General features: G+C 40.6%; 1 protein-coding gene across 1 annotated transcript; it reads right to left on the bottom strand.

Moving 5' to 3' along the window:
• Positions 1 to 4,845: 4,845 nt before the first annotated feature.
• LOC308102980 (hatching enzyme 1.2-like) lies at positions 4,846 to 21,365 on the bottom strand (the record flags this gene model as incomplete). The annotated part of the gene is made up of 14 exons (XM_080452833.1): positions 4,846 to 5,164; positions 5,928 to 6,095; positions 8,919 to 9,046; positions 13,919 to 14,000; positions 15,098 to 15,276; positions 15,949 to 16,066; positions 16,624 to 16,782; positions 16,969 to 17,019; positions 17,336 to 17,372; positions 18,509 to 18,549; positions 18,777 to 18,810; positions 19,064 to 19,139; positions 19,669 to 19,797; positions 21,331 to 21,365. The coding sequence occupies 13 exons, from the start codon at positions 21,363 to 21,365 to the stop codon at positions 5,929 to 5,931; spliced, it is 1,236 nt and encodes a 411-aa protein (XP_080308959.1). The 3' UTR covers positions 4,846 to 5,164; position 5,928.
• Between the last annotated feature and the right edge of the window lie 1,680 nt (positions 21,366 to 23,045).

Raw genomic sequence — 23,045 nt, 5'->3', positions numbered from 1 at the left:
TTCTTGTGCTAACATTGTAACCCACTTTGATTTTGAAGCCGTTGGCTTTGCCAAGGTTAAAATTTGACCCAAAGAGAATGCAGCAGCTGCAGGGTCTATTCGTCATTCCTCGTACCGGATGGGCGGCAATAGTTGAATGGTTAGTGAGCCCGCCTGGGAAGCCTAATGCTCGAAGTGCCCCTGAGCAAGATACTTAACCCCTAACTGCTCCCAAAAACAAAAATGTATGGAATGCCCTTCCACAGGTCTTGAGAGCTGGAGCCTCTGTTAACATTTTTAAGAACCACTTTAAAACACTGACGTTTAAACAAGCATTTGTGGAATGTTTTGGTTGTTGTTTTTAATAATTTCAATGCTTCGTGCTGTGTCTTTATTTCTGTTGTATGTAAAGCACTTTGTGAGTTCTCTCTGTGAGAAGTGCCATACAAATAAAATGTACATACTTACTTACTTCACCACACTACATATTCCTAAGAGTTGTTGAACAAGCAAAGCACTTGCCCTAGCCACGACAACCATGCAGGCTTATGCAAAGGCTAAAATGTAAATTAGATATCATGTTATGTAGACAGATGCCAAGTTCATTTGTAGACCTGGCATCCTATAGGGTGTATAGTTTCAAAGTACAGATTATAGATTTTTGGATATTATACTGTTTAGACTGATTATAGGTTATTGGTTTACCTATGATCCTAGATTACTATTTCTATGCATTTGATGTATTACCTCGACTTTACCTTGATCACTGTAAATTGCTCTGGATTAAGAGCTTCTGCTAAATGCCTAAATTGTAAACATGTTTCACCGGGCAGGTCAAGTCATTTGTTAATGAGGTAATCAAACGTGCCACTGCACTGGCTTTAACGATATAGAGACTATGGATGATGATGGTGCTGTTGTTCCCCAAATGGAAGGAAAGTTTAAGCCTGCTCTTAAACTCAAGTTGGCTGCCTCCTGGACCAAACCTCGAAGAAGGTTCCACAGGAGAAGAGCCTGATAGTTTAAAGTTCTCTCTTGGAGATTCTAGGAGCCACAAAGTAAGCCTTACAGTTGACAGTTTAAGCATTTAGCAGACACTCTTAATCCAGAGCGATTTACAATAAGCAAGGACACATCATAATATCATAATAAATCAATAATACATGAAATGAAATGAAATAGTAATCTAATAATAAAGTAATACATAAGTAAACCAATAATCTAATAGTAACTAATACATACATAAACCAATAACGATTTACAATAAGCAAGGACACATCATAATATCATAATAAATCAATAATACATGAAATGAAATGAAATAGTAATCTAATAATAAAGTAATACATAAGTAAACCAATAATCTAATAGTAACTAATACATACATAAACCAATAACCTATCATCAGCCTACATTGAAACTATACACACTATAATGTCTACATAACATGCTATCTAAGTTACAATGTAGCCGTTGCATAATCCTGCAAGGTCGTCAAGGCTAGGGCAAGAGCTACGCCTTCATAGCCTACTGGGAATGCAGTGCTCTAACACACACACACACACACACACACACACACACACACACACACACACACACACACACACACACACACACACACACACACACACACACACACACACAGCTTGCATTTGAGTAAAAAGACAAATATAGATGTAACCTGTTTTGGCTCAGTTGTTTTGCTATAATATCAATTTTACTGAAGTCTGAAGACATTATTTCAGCCTGGTACCTGTTAGAATCTTAAAATACACACTACAAAGATTGAGAAAATGCAGTTGAAAACTCCACCTTACTATTTAGTCAAAACTGAATTATATATGTTATCTGAACATTTTCGGCTTAGTTTTTTCCCATTTTTTTTGTCCTGTAATAGAGTCAAGATGTGCTTGAATCTGAATAATAACCATTTTATTGAATTAATTGGGTCCAAATTGTATGGGGGATAAAAAACGTTTTCTATTTTTTCCATTTTCTGGTTTGGGTTCAGGATATGTGTAATAAAGGGTTAAAATGAAGCCCATGGGACAGTATTTCAGCCTGTTACCTGGCAGAATCTTATAATACATACTTCAAGGAATAAGAAAAAACAGGTGGGGAAAAAAAATTCAACCCTATGCGCATGGACCCCACTTTCCATCTAGACTAAAGGCTCATATAAGACCTCCCCACACTGATATGCAGCCACGGCCATTCATGTTCATTCACTCTCTCTCCTGTTGCTTTATGTATATTATGTCCGGATAAACTCCAGTCCCACACATACACTCCATGTATCTAAGTGATACATTGTAATTGAATGCAACTATAAAGAGATTAAGAGACTTTTAAGTAATTAGTGGTTATTATTAAACATGGCTCTTTTATTGTTACTTTTTTTTTTGTCCTGGGGGGGGGCATACCCCCCGTCTGGGGAGTGGTCAGTATGAGCGCCCCTTAGGAAAAAAATCTCCTTTTATCTGACGGTCTGAGGTAGGCAGGTATGCTCAAAATAACACATAACAGGGGCAATATACATTCAGCTATTGCACCCCCCCCCCCCCAAAACCGAAGGACAGCGTCTAATTTTACAAGCTTATGGAAAGCAAACGCTTTGCCAACACCAAAGATCATGCTCCCCTCTACCCACCCGAGGTGGACCCTAGCACTGCTACACTCCTCCACACCCCCTGGGGACCATACGGAGGTACCAGGCCCTCAAGGTGACATTGACTCCTGAGGCATTTGACAATGTGGAGCAGCATCTCATAGTAGGCCTATTTGAGAAATTGAAATACACTAATAAAGGCAGTTCAACAGTGGAAACAAAAGCTATCGGGCAGTTAGCGAACATGATTTAAAAACTATGTTTTCGTGAATGTCACTGTGCTAAATATACCTTGGAAAATACATTTTGAATTTATACTCCCATCATGTCCCATAACATAAAATACAGTCGGAGCACCGGGCTCACAGGCGCAACCATTTTTCTAAGAGGCAGCAAATTAAAGTGGTTATTATTATGCCGATTTACAAACTAAGAAGGTATATTGAGGGGAAATTTTAAAAAAGCATTATATGTACGTTTGAGGGGTAGCCTTTCTCCCCCAGATCAAAGGTGGGGGAGCCCGCGCTACAGTGTACTTAAAGGAGAACTATAAAAAGTGCTCCTCGGAGCACAGGTCTCCGCCAGGTCAGGTAGGTTATTGTGGGGCAGCAATGTTCGGAATTAGCCAATCAGGATGGAATATGAAAAATTGGACGGAACCATCTTGATCACTTGACTATATGTGTACCGATTTGCATGATCTTTGAATTTGTAGGAGTAATATAAAAAAGAAAAGTGTTGCAAAATTGGCCTCCTGGTGGCGCTATAATAGGGCAATGTTAAAAGGGTGGCATTTGTTCTTCAATGTAGTGCGAATGTGCGTGAAAAGTGTCACCACAATCGGACGTTGCATTCATGATTTGTGGCATTTTGTTCAAAACGGGCCACTCCTGCAAACTTTAGATGTCAATGTTAGCCAATCAGGATGGAATATGAAAATTTTAAAAGATCCATCGTGATCACATGACTATAGAGATCAAGTGTACCGATGTGCGTGAAATTTGGATACATTCTGAAGGCTTAATATCAAAAAATGTGTTTTACATAAGTCGGCCTCCTGGTGGCGCTATGAAAGGCAAATGTGAAAAATGCAGGTCAGTTGTTTTTCCTTGGCCTCTAGGGAGTGTGCGTGCAAAGTTTCATGCAGATCGGTGCAGTTATAGTTAAAAACACAAATCGTCCATTTATAGCGCCACCATGAGGCTGATTTGAACATTTTCAAGTAGCATTTCTTCCTTGGCCTAGTGGGAATGTGCGTGTGAAATCTCACGGAAATCGCAAGCTGCGTTCATGATTTGAGGCATTTTGTTGAAAACGGAGCAATCCTTCAAACTTTGGAAGCCAACCTTAGCCAATCAAGATGAAATATGGAAAATATCCGTGTTGATCACATGACTATAGAGATACTGTGTACTGATTTGCGTGATGTTTGGATAAAATCTGTAGGAGTACTGTCAAGAAATGTGTTTTGCAAAAAGCGGCCTCCTGGTGGCTAATTTGAAAAATTTGGGGCAGAGGTTCTGCTCTGGCATCCAGGGAGTGTGTGTGCACAGTTTGACTGCGATCAAGCCAACGGTGCCGGAGATTAGCTGTACACAAAATGACAGAATGACGGACACACGGACGGACACACACACACACACACACACACGGACGGACAGGGGGCAAAACATACTCTCTCGCCATGCCTTTCGGCCTGGCGGAGACAGTTACATTTTCTCCGCATAAGGTTATGGTTACCCCAAATTTCAGCGGCTGTCATGGGTTCCCATGACAGCAGTTGAATCTCAACCTTTTTGAAATGTATCACTGGAAACCTTTACAAACACATTGGTGAAGACATTATTTTTCTAGCTATTTATTCCAAGATTTATGAAATATCCCCTGACTACTTGGCTGTCATTTGTCCAACTATTGAGCCTGTTACAGTTTCAGTAGTTGCAGTTTCACAACCTGACCTCTGGGGGACACACACTTTTGAACATTTTACTTCTCATATATTTTAACCATACTATAAGGAACTATATATACCAGGTTTAGATCCTTTTACTCCCATATGAGCAGTGTGGCACAAACTGTAAGTGCCAAATGTGGCAAACAAATGGGTGTTTGGGTACTGTTACCCCAAATACAGGCATCAGACATTAGAATATGCTCTCAAAAAGTGTTTTATTGGAAAGATTGACCCATAAAACCCAAGAATAGACACCAAATATGTTGGATAACTCCACATAAGCCCTCCATATATCTAACACCATTTGACCAAGACAGCTGCTTTAAAACCTCAAAATGTTGCCTTTTAACCTGAAAAGTATGTTCCCCTAAATCCATGAAGCACAACTTTTAATATATGATGTAGGAGGGTATTAGGACCAATAAAAACTATATCACATTACTATTGCAATTTCTTTTGGGTTGGGCTTAGATTGACTGGCCTAATTGTTCAGTAGGACAGCATGGTAGGTTGTTCAGTAGGACAGCATGGTAGGTTGTTCAGTAGGACAGCATGGTCGGTTGGTCAGTAGCATGGTTGGTTGTTAGGACAGGAAGCAGGAAATCAAGTGTCTCAGTTTACTTCTGAGGGGGAAAAAAACAACATTGTAAGAAACATTAAATTTTGTATTATTATTATCATTATTGTTAATATTGTATTATTCATATTATTATTAATTTTTATTAATTGTTATTGTTATTGTTATCATTGTCATTATTATTAGGCTATTAGTAATAGTAGTAGTAGTAGTAGTACTGTAGTATTGCAGACATGCGGAGCAGCATTGTCTGACCATCTGACAGGCATCTAAACCTATATATTGACTCCAAGAATGTATAGCTATAAAACTAATAAATAATACATGTGACAATGTGTCATAATGAAATTGGTGGGATATTTCCAAGTGTACAAGCAATTAAAATTGAGCAATTAAAAATAATATAGCATGTTTACAATGTTAAAAGTTAGATGCTTAATCATTCAGCCATTATTATTATTATTTAATTCATGATCCACGTTTTTGTTTGGGATATATCTTTACTTATGGCTAGAATTAAAAAAGAAGATGCATATATTTATATATATATTTTTTCTTCCCCAGACAGCGTTCTTCTGACATATAGTGAAACTTTATAGTTGACTAGACTTGCGCTGTTACGAATGCAGTCGTATTTCTTTTAATTTTCTTATTGGACGTGTCTGTGAATCTACAAGATCTACAGATCTACAAGCTCGTAGCGAGGCACTCTGTGCTTGTATATCTGCTATTTTTTGAAGAGCCAAAGAAATCTTAAAATGACACAGATGCATTCCTTAAAAAGTCTTAGTATCATGGTCAAAACGTACTTTAACAGAAGCGCCATTTCTTGTCGCGGTTATAGTTGTAGGTGGTGGCGCACCAGGACCGTCTATCCCTTCTGCCGTAAGTGGTACAGCCATAGTACTTCTTCCTTCCGAACCGGAAGGGGAAGACGCAGGGCTTTCCATTGGATGTAACTGTAGTCACCTTAGATTCTGCATCAACCAGTAAAAGGAGGGAAAATAATTAGATAGCCAGGCCGATGGCAGATTTTTGCATGATCCAATGCTGTTAACTAAAATAAGTGTCTATTTTTTAAAACTTTTGCCTATTATTACATGCCCAAAATAATTGCTAATTGCGAATACCGAAGTCAAATAATGGCTGATATATCGACCAAACCACTACATGGATCTAGCTCTATAAGGCACAGGCAAAATGTGGATGGGTAGCAGAAAGGATGTTATAATGTTAAGCAAATTAGGCTGTACTAAAACAGAGATGTGCAGAGTGAACCAATACTATGAACAATATAACTAAAAGAAACACCTTATAAATTACGACCACAATTACAATATGAAGTAAATAGTACAAATGTAACATGAATCCTCTTCAGTACAAACTATACTGTACATGATAAGCGTCATGTGACAAAACCACTGTTGCACGGACTGAACTTGTAGTCCCCTAGTAGAAAAGTGATGTAATAGACTCACTGCAAGGGTTGTGACAGCCACAGGTGTGTTTGTGTGTTTAATTTCTCATGGGGGTGAAAATATTTGCCCTTAACTGAAACCACGACACAGCCTTGCTCAGATCAGCATCAGAAAATGTGACAAAAACTAACCTTACAGACAAGACCACATTGATGGGCAACCATAAGTTCACATTAGATGACATCATCTTGATAGCATGTGCCATTCCTACATATGATAGGTGTGTGTGCTGTGTATCTCTGTGTGTATCTGTGTGTGTAGCTGTGTGTGAATCCACAGAGATGATTGGTGGGGTAGCTTCACATGTTGGAGAAGTTACTCTTCTCGGCCGCATTCTGCTTCTTCGTGTCTAAAAACAGTTGGGTCAAGACTGCCCCACATTTATCAACAGCTGACAAATCTCACGCAATACTTGACAGGGTACACCTATTTGATTAATCCCACGTGGACGTAGGCGTACGCTAATAGGCTCTATGCACAGCAGCCATATTGGAAGGATATTGGGCCTCTTCTTACTTCCTTCACAGGTGTTACCAATGATACTAATGAAGGCTCTGTTCCATTAAGTGTAGCACAGTGGTTCTCAAACCTTTTAATTGCATGGACCCCCATAACTCTGAGTGTACAAATGGAACCAAATGGAACCGGTTCTATTTGTACACTCTCAAGGGCCGTTCAAAGTCCCTAGATGGGTCTTTAACGTGCGTCAGGGGGTGAGGGATGTCTTGCGTTCTTTATGGACACATGCAAGGTCGCTCACGTTAAATCCGTTGGAATTATGATGTTGAGGCGTCGTACACCTATTAATCCACTAGATGGCAGTGTAGTGGATAAAATTCATATAACAGTCATTGTGGTATTGATTAATTGAATGTATTAGTAGATGCAACAATCATCACCTGTTCTTCCTTGTTAAACTCCTCTCCCTGACAAACTACTTTACAAACAGTCGACTCATGCAAACCTATTTCAAACATACTGACTCTGGGTGAGTCAGTTATAGAATAAAGCCCATGTAAGGAATGACCATCTGTTGTTACCTCTTGTGTACCATCCTGCCAGTATAAATATGTGTAAGACATTGGTGTTGGGGAGTGATGGGGGAAGCCCTGGAGGGAGACACTAGTCTCTCTCTGCTGTGATGAGATCTACAATAAACATGGAGTTTGGTTCCTGACAACTGAGTCCTGCATCTTCCTGATCTGTTTAACTTACATAAAGTAACATGTAAAAGCTGCCATTATAGCAGTTGCGAGCTATTTAGTGTTGCCATGTCCGCTTATTATAAGCGACTTTGGGCTTATTTTTCTGTAAAGTTGCTTGTAAACAAACAAGCAATTTTTTATTGGTGGTTGCGGTTTTATTTGGGCTTGTTTCTAAAGTGTAGTTGCTTATTTGGGCCAATTATTATTTAAACCAGTGATTCTCAAATATATATTGTAGATCTGCTATTTTCATGTGATGTGGCCTAGTCGATTCTTTTGGGCTTGTTTTCATAGACCTGGTTGCTTATTTCTCTCACAAAACCTGGCAACAGCGCTTGAAGCTAGCATTGTAGCATCTCGCCAAAATAACGCAATAAAAGACACAAACTAGTCCACAAACTTGACAAAAACAATGGTTGTCTACAAAACGTGAGTTTCGACCCCTATTGCACTGTGCTATATTATTTGTGTGTGTGTGTTTAGGGAATGGCTGGGTTCATTTTGTCACAGACCGTGGATCGACGGGTCGGGTATTGGTCTAAGTAATTAAGTACATTTACTCAAGGACTTCCACCAACGTGGGTCTTTTTTTGGAGAAAAAGGGCCCAAGGAAAACCTTTTTCCTTATACTGCCAACGGGCGCCAAGGGTACTACAGGCAACGTACACGTCGGTGAATGTTGATCACAAGGAAGGAAATACTGGAGCCGCAGGTGACGGAGGGGGAGACAAAACCAACAACGTAAGGAGCGTCGGCACTCGTTATGTCTCCTTACGTCCGACTATAAATGATACTTCAGAGTTACACACCCGCAAGGGGCCATTTGGAACCCCCTCAAGTGTTTCCAGTGAGCCAACATGCACAATATCAACACCATGACTCTGTTTGACCGGAATGGAACAGAGCCTTAATTAGTATCATTGGTAACACCTGTGAATGAAGTAAGAAAGAGGCCCAATTTCTTACCAATATGGCTGCTGTACATAGAGCCTATTCCTGGGCTCAAATTTAAGCTGGTTTGTACGTTCCATTGATAAATGAGGGCCAGTATGTTTTTAATTTATGTCATTTTCCTCTCCTTTTCCTTTGGCACCCCCTGGTGGCCCATTTGACTCACTGCAGTAGAGCCTGTTGACACGGGCGATGTCGTTGGTGTTCATTTCTTTGGCGCCCCCTACTGGCTTGCTGGAGTTTCTTTTACGAATCATGGTGGGGAGCTTACCCTTCTGTTTGGAAAATGCATATCTGACACACACACACACACACACACACACACACACACACACACACACACACACACACACACACACACACACACACACACACACACACACACACACACACAATTTCAATTCAATTCAATTCAATTCAAAGGGCTTTATTGGCATGAGAAAACATACGTTTACATTGCCAAAGCAGAAAGCATAATACAACAATACAGCAATACAATCAAAACAAAAAATATGTACATTTGAAAGTCAGAATCTTCAATAGATCAATTTCTATGTACCAAGATCACTGGGTGCAGGTCAGAGTCCTGCAACGGGCCGGGTACCCGCGGATACCCGACGGGTACCCGCGTTTGACGGATGAAAACGGGTGAAAATGTTACTTTTATAAGATCACGGGTACGGGGACGGGCGGTACTGAACTAATCGCGGGCGGGTATCATTTTATTGTGAAAATCAGAGAGCACTGTTTCCGCCCAAACAACGTAACTTGTATAACTTAACAGCACAACCGCATGGAGCATGCTGGACAGTTATCTTAACTCACAAAAACACATTGAACATCCTGTTAAACCTTCAAATTAAAAGTATCTGATGACATAAACAACGACACATGTTTGCTGCGTAGATGCGCGTTCGCGCGAGGCTTAAGCTCGCTCCTCCGTCTTCACTTGCTTTCTGTACAAACCTGACCACTGAATGTAGCACTGTTGTTGAAGGCTGCTATCTTTTTCAACACACTTTTCAATAGGATTTACATTTTACACGGGTAAACGGGCGGACAACGGGTCGTTTATTTGACGGGCGGGGCGGGTCTGGTTCGTATTTTGAAATTATCACGGGTGACGGGTCGGTCTACGGATCTGAGTATTGACGGGCGGGGCGGGCGCGGGTTCTCAAAATTGGACCCGTGCAGGACTCTGGTGCAGGTATAGTGCCGGAATATACCCAATGATTAGTCTTTAGGGTGGTTGTGTTCCGTTTGATATCCTTTTCCTATCACAGCAACTCACGAATCTTGCTGCTGTGTTTGCACATTGTTGTACTTCGCCCAGCAGATATGGGAGTTTTTTGTCATTGGTCATGTTTTCAAAATCTCCGTGTGTGGTTGTAATCTGTGGGAAGTATGTGTCTCTGATGTCTTGGTACAATGGACAGACGGTTAGGAAGTTTAGCTCGGTTTCCACTTCATTTTGTGTGCAGTGGGTGCATAGTCTGTCTTCTCTCGGGATACAGTTCTGCCTGTGACGACCTTTCTCGATCGCAAGACTGTGCTCACTGAGTCTGTACCTAGTTAAGATTTTTCTTTGTTTTGGGTCAGTCACGGTGCTCAGGTATTCTGCCACTGCGTATTCTCTGTTTAGGGCCAGATAGCATTCTAGTTTACTCTGCTTTTGTGTTGCTTCTTTCCAGTGTGTCAGGTAGTTTTCCTTTTGCTGTTTTATAATTTGGTTTAGTCCAATGGGTTTTCTATCTCGTGGCTCTGTTTGTGTTTGTGCCCGGAGTTCCAGGGCCAGCTGGACATCTCTCTAGGGTTTCGCTGTGTGTGAGTGCCTTGTTATGGAGTGCATCTAGGTCGCTTTCTTTTAGGTGGTTGTAGAACTTAAGTGCTCTCTTTTTTATTTTGATAATTAGTGGGTATCGTCCTAATTCTGCCCTGCATGCATTATTTGGTGTTTTTCGCTGGGTACGGAGAATGGATTTGCAGAATTCTGTGTGTAGGGTCTCGGTTTGGTGTTTATCCCATTTTTCAAGGTCATGGTTTGCTAATGGTCCCCAGATCTCACAACCATAGAGGGAAATTGGTTCTATCACAGAGTCCAGTATTTTAAGCCAGGTTTTAATTGGGATGTCTATTTTGATATTTTTGATAGCATAGAATGCCCTTCTTGCCTTGTCTCTTAGGTCCTTTACAGCTTGGTTGTAGTTCCCTGTGCTGCTGATGTTTAGGCCAAGGTAGGTATAGTTTTTTGTTTGTTCTAGTGGGATTGTATTTAGGAAAAATTGATGGTTTTGGCGGCTGGATCTTTTTTGAAATATCATGATTTTAGTTTTAGTTAGGTTCACTGTCAGGGCCCATGTCTGGGAGAATTTGTGTAGGAGATCAAGTTGCTGCTGTAGTCCTTCCTTGGTTGGAGACAGCAGCAGCAGGTCATCTGCAAAAAGTAAGCATTTGATTTCTGTGTTTGCCAAGGGGATGCCTGGAGCTGTGGACTGTTCTAACGTTTTTGCTAATTCGTTGATATATATGTTGAAGAGTGTTGGACTCAGGCTGCATCCCTGTCTAACTCCTCGGCTTTGGGGGAAAAAGTCTGTGTGCTTTTCGCCTATTTTAACTGCACATTTGTTGTTAGTGTACATTGATTTTATGATGTCATAGGTTTTCCCCCCAATGCCACTCTCAAACAGTTTGTACATCAGACCCTCATGCCAAATTGAATCGAATGCTTTTTTGAAGTCGACAAAGCAGGAGAATAATTTGCTTTTGTTTTTGTTTAATTGGTTGTCAATTAGGGTGTTTAGAGTGTAAATGTGGTCTGTTGTGCGATATTTTGGTAGAAAGCCAATTTGTGATTTGCTCAGGACATTGCTTTCTGTGAGGAAGTTTAGAATTCTGTGGTTGAGGATCATGCAGAGGATCTTTCCGAGGTTGCTGTTTACACAGATCCCGCGGTAGTTATTTGGGTCATATTTGTCTCCACTTTTGTGGAGTGGCGTTATCAGCCCTTGATTCCATGTGCTGGGGAAGATCCCAGATCTGAGCACGATATTTAGGAGTTTTAGTATGGCTATTTGGAATTTGAGGTCGGTGAATTTGATCATTTCATTTAGAATACCGTCTGCCCCGCAGGCCTTCTTGGTTTTAAGTGTTTTTATTTTGTCTTGTAGTTCTTTTAGGTTGATTTGGGAATCTAGTGGATTCTGGTAGTCTTTTACGGCTGACTCTAGGTTTTGTAGTTTATCTTTTATTTGTTTTTGCTCTTTGTTCTTCTCGATTGGGCCAAAGAGGCTAGAAAAATGGTTCACCCATATATCTCCATTTTGGATGGGTAGTTCGTCCTGTTTTAGCTTATTAAGTCTGTTCCAGTTTTCCCAGAAGCTGTTTGTCTGTATGGAATCCTCGATATCTTGCAGTTGGTTTCTAACATGTTGATCTCTTTTTTCTCTTACTGTTTTCTTGTATTGTTTTAGTGTTTCCCCATATTGGAGACGTGTGTTGTGGTTGTCTGGGTCTCTGTGTTTTTGGTTTGATAGTTTCCTTAATTTTTTCCTGAGATTATTGCAGTCATTATCGTACCATTTGTCATTCTCAACATTTTTTCTGGCTTTCCTGTTTGATACTTTTAGGTTTGCTAGTGAGGCTGTTAGTTCAAATATATGATTGAGGCCTTCTACTGCCCTGTTTACACTTTCACTGTTTTCTTCAAAGGTTTTTTCTAGGAACTGATCCAGTTGTGATTGGACTTGTTTTTGCCTAATAGCATTTTGGAAAGCTTCTGCGCTGTGTTCATTCCATTTGTAACGTTTTTTTATAGTATGTAGTTTGTTTGGCGTTTGTTCTTTGTGTCTGTGTGTTGATCTGTTTAGATAGGCTGTGGTTCTGTTGTGGTCTGACAGGGGTGTTTGCGGGCTGACTGTGAAAGCTCTGAGCGATGCCAGGTTTATGTCCGTGATAAAGTAATCTACCGTGCTGTTTCCCTGGGATGAGCTGTATGTATATCTACCGAAGGAGCCCCCTCGGAGTCTACCGTTAACGATGTACAGACCCAGTGAGCGACAGAGCTGTAGCAGTTGTGACCCATGTTTGTTTGTTGTTTTGTCGTGATTGTATCACGGGGGACATGTTGGGGAGCTGATGTGTCCCCCTCCTGGTAAGTGTTTGTTTCCCTGTGTGTTGAGGGTGTCAGGCCCTTGTCCTGTTCTGGCATTTAGGTCTCCACAAATTACAATGTGACCGTGTGCACACACACACACACACACACACACACACACACACACACACACACGTTTATATTACTAGAAAACACAATTTTAGAACGGCTTCCAAACAAATAGCCAAAATATTGCAGATCTACGAAGCTCCTTTTGAGCACGCGTGCACACACACACACACACACACACACACACACACACACACACACACACACACACACACACACACACACACACACACACACACACACACACACACACACACACACACAAACAATGAAGTCCCCAACACCAGAGGTAGCGCCACTAATCACGTCCAACCCAGATTTGGCACAAACAAGGGGTTGAATTCGTTCTCCTGCTATGCCACAAAAATGTGGAATGCCTTACCAAAAGCTGTGAAGGAGTGTAAAACCCTACTCTCCTTCAAAACCTAAAACTAAAAGGGTACCTACAGGTGGCTGCAATTCAAAACTGGCCCCTGTAAAAGTCAAAACATATAAACTAGAGCACTATAGCCTGTGCATTTCAGCCATTTGAAAATAGCAGATCTAAAAGCTCACAATGCGGCGCGATGCGACACATTGTGAGCTTGTAGATCTGCTATTTTCAAAAGATCTTTTATACATTTGAAAACTGGTGAAATGGGGACATTCTGCATAATAAGTACTTTCTACTTTTGGTACTTTGAAGTACATTTTGATACCAATACTTTTGTACTTTTACTCAAGTGAATTTTGAATTCCGGACTTTCTCTTGTAACAGAGTATTTCTACATTGCAGTATTGATACAATACCTTTACTTAAGTAAGAAATGTGAGTACTTTTTCCACACTGCCCCGAACACACACACGCACGCACACGCACACACACACACACACACACACACACACACACACACACACACACACACACACACACACACACACACACACACACACACACACACACTAACCTGCCATACTGCATAACAGAGGTGAAGTCGTAAGGAGTGCCTAAGTTGTTGGTATTCGTCTTCTTGAAGTTGTGCTCCTGTCCTGTAAGAGAAGCAGAGTCGACCAATAAGAAGACAGAGCACATACCACCAGAACCAATCAGACAACAGAGCACATATCATCACATTACAAACGAACCAATCAGATGATCACATATTATACAAAGTATATAATAGATTTTTATCCACATTAACACTGACATCCCCATCGTGGGCAAAACCTTTTGTGGTTTTCATTTACAATTCAATATGTGTTTTTTTCTGGATGGCGAGGAGCACTGGTTTGGGTTCACTAACTCGACATACCGTTTTAGTTGCACCACAGCAATTATTTGCAGTCGCATAAATGCTCCCAATTATATTGTTTTGGTCGCACAAATTTACCCATTCAATCCGGGAAAGCATCTGTGCCATTTCATACTTTGGCTATTCAAAAAACATTTTTGAAAAATTGTGAAAAAAAAAATCTTTGCCTCTGGGGGTTCCCTGGAACAACATATTTTGAGATGAGGGGGTACATATCAATTTTGGGGGTCCTTGACATGAAAAAGTTTGAGCACCACTGATATAGATGATATTTTTTGAATCGGGTTGAATCTCAGGTGACCAAAACTGACACAATTTCCAGCCCTGGTTACACTGTTACCAGATGTATGATAATTATATACAATCTTTTTACCCACTTTACGATGTACGATCAATAATTAAAAAAAGGCCCAAATATACGTAAATTTCGCCATATCACAAAAAAGATTGTGAATTTACTAGATTCCCTGGCTGCTGATTCAGGATCTGGTTTGGCTTTTCAAAATAAGTAATTAAATCAGTAAATCTGACCATGTATCTGTACTTGGTGGCATTAAAAACACCGGTCTCGTCTTTCCAGTCCAGTTCAAGGCTTTTATTTGTGTCCAGGAAGTTGCCTGATTCCACACCATATGAGATGCGTTTTTGCCACGTAGGAGTCTCAAACAAGGTTGTTTCTTACAATAAATACGCTATTTTTTTGGGTGAAATTACATATTTACACCTGTGATATATTTTTTTGGCTGTGTACCATAGTTTTCTTTCAAATGTCATACTTTTAATTCTCCGGTATGATAATTTAAGATTTCCCATCCGTCAACACTGCCTGGTTACCTGATAGAATGTTCCGGGGGACGACTGTGATGTACTTGTCTCTATCGGAGCGGTTCTGTTCGTGATGGAAGCCCAGAGCGTGGAGAAGCTCATGTTGGATGGTGCCCTTATAGATACACCCCCTTCTCTGTAGAGAAATCTGCTGACGGCCTCCCTGACGCCCGACCATGGACCAGCACCTACAGTTTATAATGTTACAATGTTACATTATTACAATGTTACATTGTACGACCAGCACCTAGAGTTTATTATGTTACAATGTTACAGTATTACAATGTACGACCAGCACCTACAGCTTATTATGTTACAATTTTACGTTATTACAATGTCACGTATTTACAATGTTACAATGTACGACCAGCACCTACAGTTTATAATGTTACATTATTACAATGTTACATTATTACAACATTACGATGTAGGCATTCATTAGATGCTCTTATCCAGAGTGACTTACAATAAACAAGGTAAACACATACATAGAATGCAGAGAGACAGTGTCGTGTCTCAGTAAACTATAGGATCACAGGTAAACTAAGAACCTAGCCCCTTTTGGAACCCTGTATACTTCTTTGTATAGTTGGGATGCTGACAGCATCACAGACCAGAGAGTGGTACCAGTGGGTGAATGAGAGAAGCCATTGACTTTCAAGGAACCCTGGATAGCGTCATCATCCCAAATACAAAAAAGGTATAAAGGGTTCAGAAAGGGGCTAACCAAGAACCTAGCATCAGTAAAACAATCTACTATCAATATGTGTGTGTGCGTGTGTGTGTGTGTGTGTGTGTGTGTGTGTGTGTGTGTGTGTGTGTGTGTGCGCGCGCGTGTGCGTGTGTGTGTGTTTACTAACCCTTTCCCAGAGTATATCTCCACATAGTCTCGGTGATTTTTCCTCCACACAAAACGGATGCATGTTGATTTTTGGAAGGCGACCAACGCGTTGATGATGGTTTTACGCTCCTTAGGGCCTACAGAGGGAGAAAAACTCAACCACTTAGTTCAGTCACTCTTTTTTTATTATTATTTTAGTTTTTTGTTTTGATGGATTGAATACTTTATTAGTCAGAAATGCAAACAGCATGGCGGTACAGTAAAACATTTAGGCTAAAAAGATAACCCTAACCCTAACACAAACAAGACCTGGGGACCTGTTTCCATTGTGGTCCTATGCATTCAATCTTGAATGATGCTCATATTAACCGTAGGAAGTATTAAGTTGTTTTTTTATTTTCACATGCATTCCATACATTCCAAAGGGCTGGACCACACATGGACAAAAGACATCATCAACTTGCGACGGCCGTTGTCCCGTTTGAGTAAAAGATGAATTATTTCTATAATAAGCAATGTATTTAAGGCGTTATACATTTTTGTTATAGAGGGTAATTATAATGTATTAAGGCATATAAGGGTTATTAGCCAGGGATCCTTTTAATAATCTTGTTATGAAGAATTCAATCAATCAATCAATCAATCAATCAATCAATCAACCAACCAACCAACCAACCAACCAATCAGAACGTACTGTATGATTTAGAGATGGTCACAGGGATTGTAACTTCGCCCTTTTTGTTTCTGGGCCACAGACATCCTTTCTTTGTGCACGGAGATGCATTCCTCCCGGATGGCATGGCGATGTCACCAAACATGAGGTGAGGGCCACCTCTGGCACCTCTGGCACGACCTACACACACGCAAACGCACACGCACACGCACACGCACACGCACACGCACACGCACACGCACACGCACATGCCAACACATATGATATACACACAATGATACATTTGTATTATAGGACATGGATTTCATTGCTACGGCTGTTAACTCTCTTTCAGGCAGCCATGTTGGCTCCTCTAGGCTCACTCACCCAGGTTGGTGTTTGCTTTCTCAATAATATCACCCACATCCGGATCTTCACCTGGATTCATAGAAACACACAGATAAATATAATGATAGAAACACACAGACACAGTTATAAATATAATGATAGAAACACACAGACACAGTTATAAATATAATGATAGAAACACACAGACACAGTTATAAATATAATGATAGAAACACACAGAAGAAAGTTATAAATATAATGTGATGTATTACGAACAGCATCTGACATGTTGATGTTATGATGTTTATAACACGTTATAACGTGGTGATGTTATGATATAACATGATTTTATATCATGATATATTATAAGAGATCTTACAGTATAAGTTATGATGTTTAGACTCACCAGTAACATCCTCTTTCATGTGTCTTGTAGCTATATCCTGCAAAACAACACACACACACACACACACACACACACACACACACACACACACACACACACACACACACACACACACACACACACACACACACACACACACACACACACACACACACACACACATCTTAGTGAGATAGGAACAATTTATTCTTCTTTTAAATCAACCACTTGAACCCCAGCATCCCTATTCTGAGGGCAAACATTTGCCAAAAATTGCAAATCTACAAGCTCACAACGCCTCGCGCTGCTACGCATTGTGAGCTTGTAGATCTGTTACCCAAACAGTGGGTCGGCACCGGTTTGTGGGTCGCGGACATCATTTATTTACATAAAAAGTACCACAGATTAAATATGTCTCATGTTAATGTGTATTTTCAACCACTTTAACCACTTAAACCCTCAATACTTGAGGGTAAAACTTTCCCTCTACACCAAATCTATTAAGAAATCTGTAAAGAAATGTGGACAGCTATTTTTGGTGAATGGTTCCTTCAGAATCAAGTGGTTAATGTAATAAAAGGGTTCTTATCATACAAAGATTTAGCGGCCCCCCCCTGTAGTAACTCTGAGGAGCCCCTAGGGGTCCCGGACCCCCTTTTGAAGACCCCTATAGGTTAGAGAGTTCCAAAACGTCATCGCCACGTACATCATCGTATTCCTCACTGCATTCGTTCTAGGCTTAGACTGTAAAAATGTCATATTTGTACATAATGTATTAAATACATATCTCTGCTGTCGGGCTATGTCCAATATATTAACTTATCAGGAAATGAAAATGAACACAACACTGCCTCATCAAAGTCAGTAGTGACTTTATACATTGTTAGATAATTGATATTCGTCACTTTACCCTAATACAGCTCAAGTGGAGGTTTTTGACCATTAATATGGAGATAGTTGTTTTGTCCATCATTGATTAAAATAATCAAGTCAGACGGGGGAAAAAAACTACGTTTGAGTTAGGAGGTTTAAACGACAGTTTGAGGATCCAATGGAGTTAGGAGGATTAGTCAGAAGCGCTTTTTAATACTTTTCATTGTTTCAATATTTGTAAAACCCACACACACACGTAAAGGGTGTTCAATTGCACTGATTTATTTATTATATGTTTGCTGTCTGAATAATATCACCCACAGATCCCAGATCTTCACCCAGATCTTCAGTGATGATGTCATCTGGATTCATATAAACACACAGACGCAGTTATAAATATAACATGATGTATTACAGTATGAAGAGCATCTGAATATGCTGATGTTATGATGTTTATAACATGTTATAACATGGTGATGTTATGATGTTTATAACACGCTATAACATGGTGATGTTATGATATAACATGATAATATATCATGATATATTATAAAGAGCATACAGTATAAGTTATGATGTTTAGACTCACCAGCATCAACCTCTTTGTCTATAGTAGCTGGATCCTGCAAAACAACACACACACACACACACACACACACACACACACACACACACACACACACACACACACACACACACACACACACACACACACACACACACACACATTCTACATAATCCAACATTTTCATAGAAAATATCATGTGTAAACAAACAAACAAACAAACAACATTAATTTACACATCACTGATGAAAGTGCTGATACTGCGTATCATGTGCGTGTGCATGTGCGTGTGTGCGAGCGCGTGTTCGTACCATACGCTGTGCATAGATGGTTCCAGTCAGAGACAGGAGTATGAAGACAAGAAGTGAAGTCATGATGATTATAAACCTGAATATAGATAAGATATAAGAGATAAGAGATTATAAATGTAATAATAATAATAATAATAATAGATACATGTACTTGAATGTGTCCTTATATTATCATCACTTTACCCTAATACAGCTCAAGTGGAGTTTGGAGGTTTTTGACTATTAATATGGAGATAGTTGTTTTGTCCATCATTGATTAAAATAATCAAGTCAGACGGGGAAAAAAACCTAAGTTTGAGTTGAGGTTCCAATGTAGTTGGACATTTCAGATGACTAAAATATGACAAAAACTAAATGGAATTTTATTCAAAAGACTAATCACTAAAAACTACATCAAAATCTGCTGTCAACAGTAAACATTAAAACCGGGAAAGCATTTGTGTGATTTTAGATTTTAGCTTTGGCTATTCACAAATAGCAGATATAAGCTTGTACATCTGCTATTTTAGATTTAAAAAAAAAAACATCTTAAGTGTGAGAACAACAGATTTAGAAGGCATTTTGCAAAAGGTCTTAAGAGTGGAGGATAGCAGAGTAAATCTTACCTTGGGACAGGTGCAGAGTGATCAGCAGGTGCAGAGTGTTCAGCAGGTGCAGAGTGATCAGCAGGTGTGTGTGTTATATAGCCTCCTACCAGCGGGGGGAGTCCCTCCTCCCTCTGCAGGGTGTGGAGCCTAAGGACAAGATCCACAAAGGAGACAAACAAACTGAATGAACTCAAAGTTGTGTACACAGCAGGTACACAGGTGTCTGTCTGTCTGTCTGTCTGTCTGTCTGTCTGTCTGTCTGTCTTGATGTCATTTGATGCTTGATTGAATTTGTCTGTGAAATATTTCTTTTTTGCATTCCTTAATGATTGAGTACATTTATTTTTGCATTTCTTAAAAGTTTCCACATTGAATGGAGTGGGATTTTTTATATAGTTTATTTTTTAGAAGAGAACATTTTCTTAATTCTGAAGTAAACCAAGGGTTTGCTTTAAAATATATTTGTTCTTTTTTTTAGGTAATCATTGGGAAGCAGTTATCAAAAACAGAATGAATGAGCACTAAAAATGACTGGTAAGCTTTCTCCATATCTTGCAGACTTAAAACGGCATCCCATGAAACAACCTTAATAGAAGATATGAAGAACTCAACATTCCTTTTGGAAAATTTACGATAACTGATTTTCTCTTGTACAGAGTTATTTCTAGGCGTATTTTCTTTAGTGTGAATTAATTGGAAAACAGGGAGATGATCTGAAATATCGTTTAACAATAGACCAGAAGTCATTTCAAGGTGCAAGGAGTTGATTAAGATATTGTCAATAAGTGTGGCTGATGAACTAGTTATTCTAGTGGGTGTGTGGATTGAGGGATAAAAATCAGTAGAATAAAGAACAATAAGAAAATATACAGTAGAAGACTGGTTACTGTTGAGAAGATTAACATTGCAATCAATCACCTAATAATACACACTTTTTACGTTCCTTACAAATCATTTCAAGAGGGCATCATTAAAAATGTAAAGATCCGACTCGGGTGTCTGTAAATACACCCAATTATGATGCTTTCACCATCAAAGGGTAAACAAGATGGAATTTCCACAAACACTGATTCAACTGAGGTATTATCAAAGAATTGACTTAGCTCCTTTTTTCCCTTGAAATGAAACAGATTTGAAACATAAAGAGAAACACCACCCCCTGTTGAGTTCTATCTACAAGAATGAATAGCATTATAATTTTCCAAAGGATATAGAGAGAGACACGTAATGTTATCATGAAGCAACGTTTCTGAAAAGGCCATTACTGAAAATGAGAAATTAAGGATGGGTATTATACAAGAAGGCGTATTCTGTCAATTGATCATAATTTTTGGGTATACCGCAAATATTTAGGTGCAAAAAAGAAAAGGTATTAGGGCCTTTTACATGTACAGCTTTACTAAACTGATCATCAGTGTAATATTCACAAGATATTTTTAAATTTTTTCAGGTCGTCATGATTTGAATCAGGATTAAAGAACATAGATGCCATCCTTGTCTCGTGGGCAACAGTTACAGCAGAGAGTGGTGTGTGCGTGAGTGTGTGTGTGTGTGTGTGTGTGTGTGTGTGTGTGTGTGTGTGTGTGTGACCCAGGCACACAGCAAGGAAGAGGCAAATGGAAGGTTAAACCCAAAAGGGTGAGTTTATCAACCACCATGTGGGCTCCGCTGGCTGCCCACCTGGGACCTGGGAGCGCCATGAAGGACGGCCGCATCCGTACGAGCTCCGTAACATCGCAACGTTTTTCCATCTTTTTAGTATTTTTTAGCCTTCTCTTTTTTCCCTACACCGTCGCGTGTCTAAGGAGTTATGACAGACAAGCACTTATGGACATCAGCACAGCGATTACACACAGAATTCCGGACCTTTTTGCCGAAAACCTTCCACTCGGCTCCGAGGCGACGGAAAAGACCTGGGCGACGAGGGACAAGAGCAGGTCTCCTCGTAAGAACAACAAAACGTGGATATGGGACCTGGGAGCGCCATGAAGGACGGCCGCATCCGTACGCGCTCCGTAACATCGCAACGTTTTTCCATCTTTTTAGTATTTTTTAGCCTTCTCTTTTTTCCCTACACCGTCGCGTGTCTAAGGAGTTATGACAGACAAGCACTTATGGACATCAGCACAGCGATTACACACAGAATTCCGGACCTTTTTGCCGAAAACCTTCCACTCGGCTGGGTGGGGGGAGGGGTTCCCTTTGTTCCGGCTGGAACAAAAAGTTACCCGAGGCGACGGAAAAGACCTGGGCGACGAGGGACAAGAGCAGGTCTCCTCGTAAGAACAACAAAACGTGGATATAAACCTGCACTGCCTTCAATCCTGCTAGCGAACGTTAGATCTCTGTGTGAATCAAGAACTGTGACCACTATGGACGACTTACTAGCGCGCGTAAAGTATAACAGTGAGACAAGGAACACGTCCATTGTGGTGCTAACAGAGACGTGGCTAACGGAGTTAGCATCTGATTCTTCCATCACTCCTCCTGGCTTCACCGCGTATAGGAAGGACAGAGACCCTGTACTGAGCGGTAAGCAACGTGGGGGGGGAGTTTGTGCCTTGATCAACAACAACTGGTGCAAAGATGTTAAAATCCTAGATAGTCACTGCTCACCAGACCTTGAACTTTTAATCATAGCCTGCCGTCCTTTCTACCTACCACGCGACTTCAGCATTGTGATTGTAGCCGTTGTTTACATTCATCCTGGAGCTAATAAGGACACAGCTATGAGGGAATTACACCAGGCGATCAGTGCACAAGAAAATCGCCACCCGGACTGCGCAGTCATCTGCCTAGGCGACTTCAACCGGACAGACTTAAAAAAGGTCTTTCCCAAATTCCACCAGCATGTCGCCTGCAGTACCCGTGGTGACAATATTCTTGACCACCGCTACACGCCCTTCAAGGATGGATACAAAGCCCTCCGACGCCCACCGCTAGGAAGCTCTGACCACGACGCCATCCAGCTGCTACCTGCCTACAAACAGAGGCTAAAAAGGGAGCCGGTCGTTGAGAAGGAAATCCGAATCTGGTCTGAGGACACAGACGCTATGCTACAATCCTGCTTCTACCAGACTGACTGGGGGATGTTTAAGAACGCCGCTGGGAATAACATCAACGAACTCTCAGACTCAGTCACTGGCTTTATCAGTAAGTGCATAGATGACATAGTCCCAAAAAAGACAGTTCGGATCTATCCCAATCAGAAACCATGGATGGACAGCGGAGTACGTGCACATCTGCATGAACGGGATGCTGGTTTCAAATCTGGCGACGTGGAAACGCGCAACACGACGCGCGCGGCCCTAAACAGCGCCATCAGGAAGGCGAAAAAGGCCTACACAAAAAAGATGCAAGACAAACTCAGCAATGGCGACATCAGGAGCACATGG

This window comes from Gymnoscopelus braueri, assembly GCF_963280865.1.
Source record: "Gymnoscopelus braueri genome assembly, chromosome: 16".
NCBI lineage: Eukaryota > Metazoa > Chordata > Actinopteri > Myctophiformes > Myctophidae > Gymnoscopelus > Gymnoscopelus braueri.
This window is presented reverse-complemented; position numbering and strand designations above follow the sequence as displayed.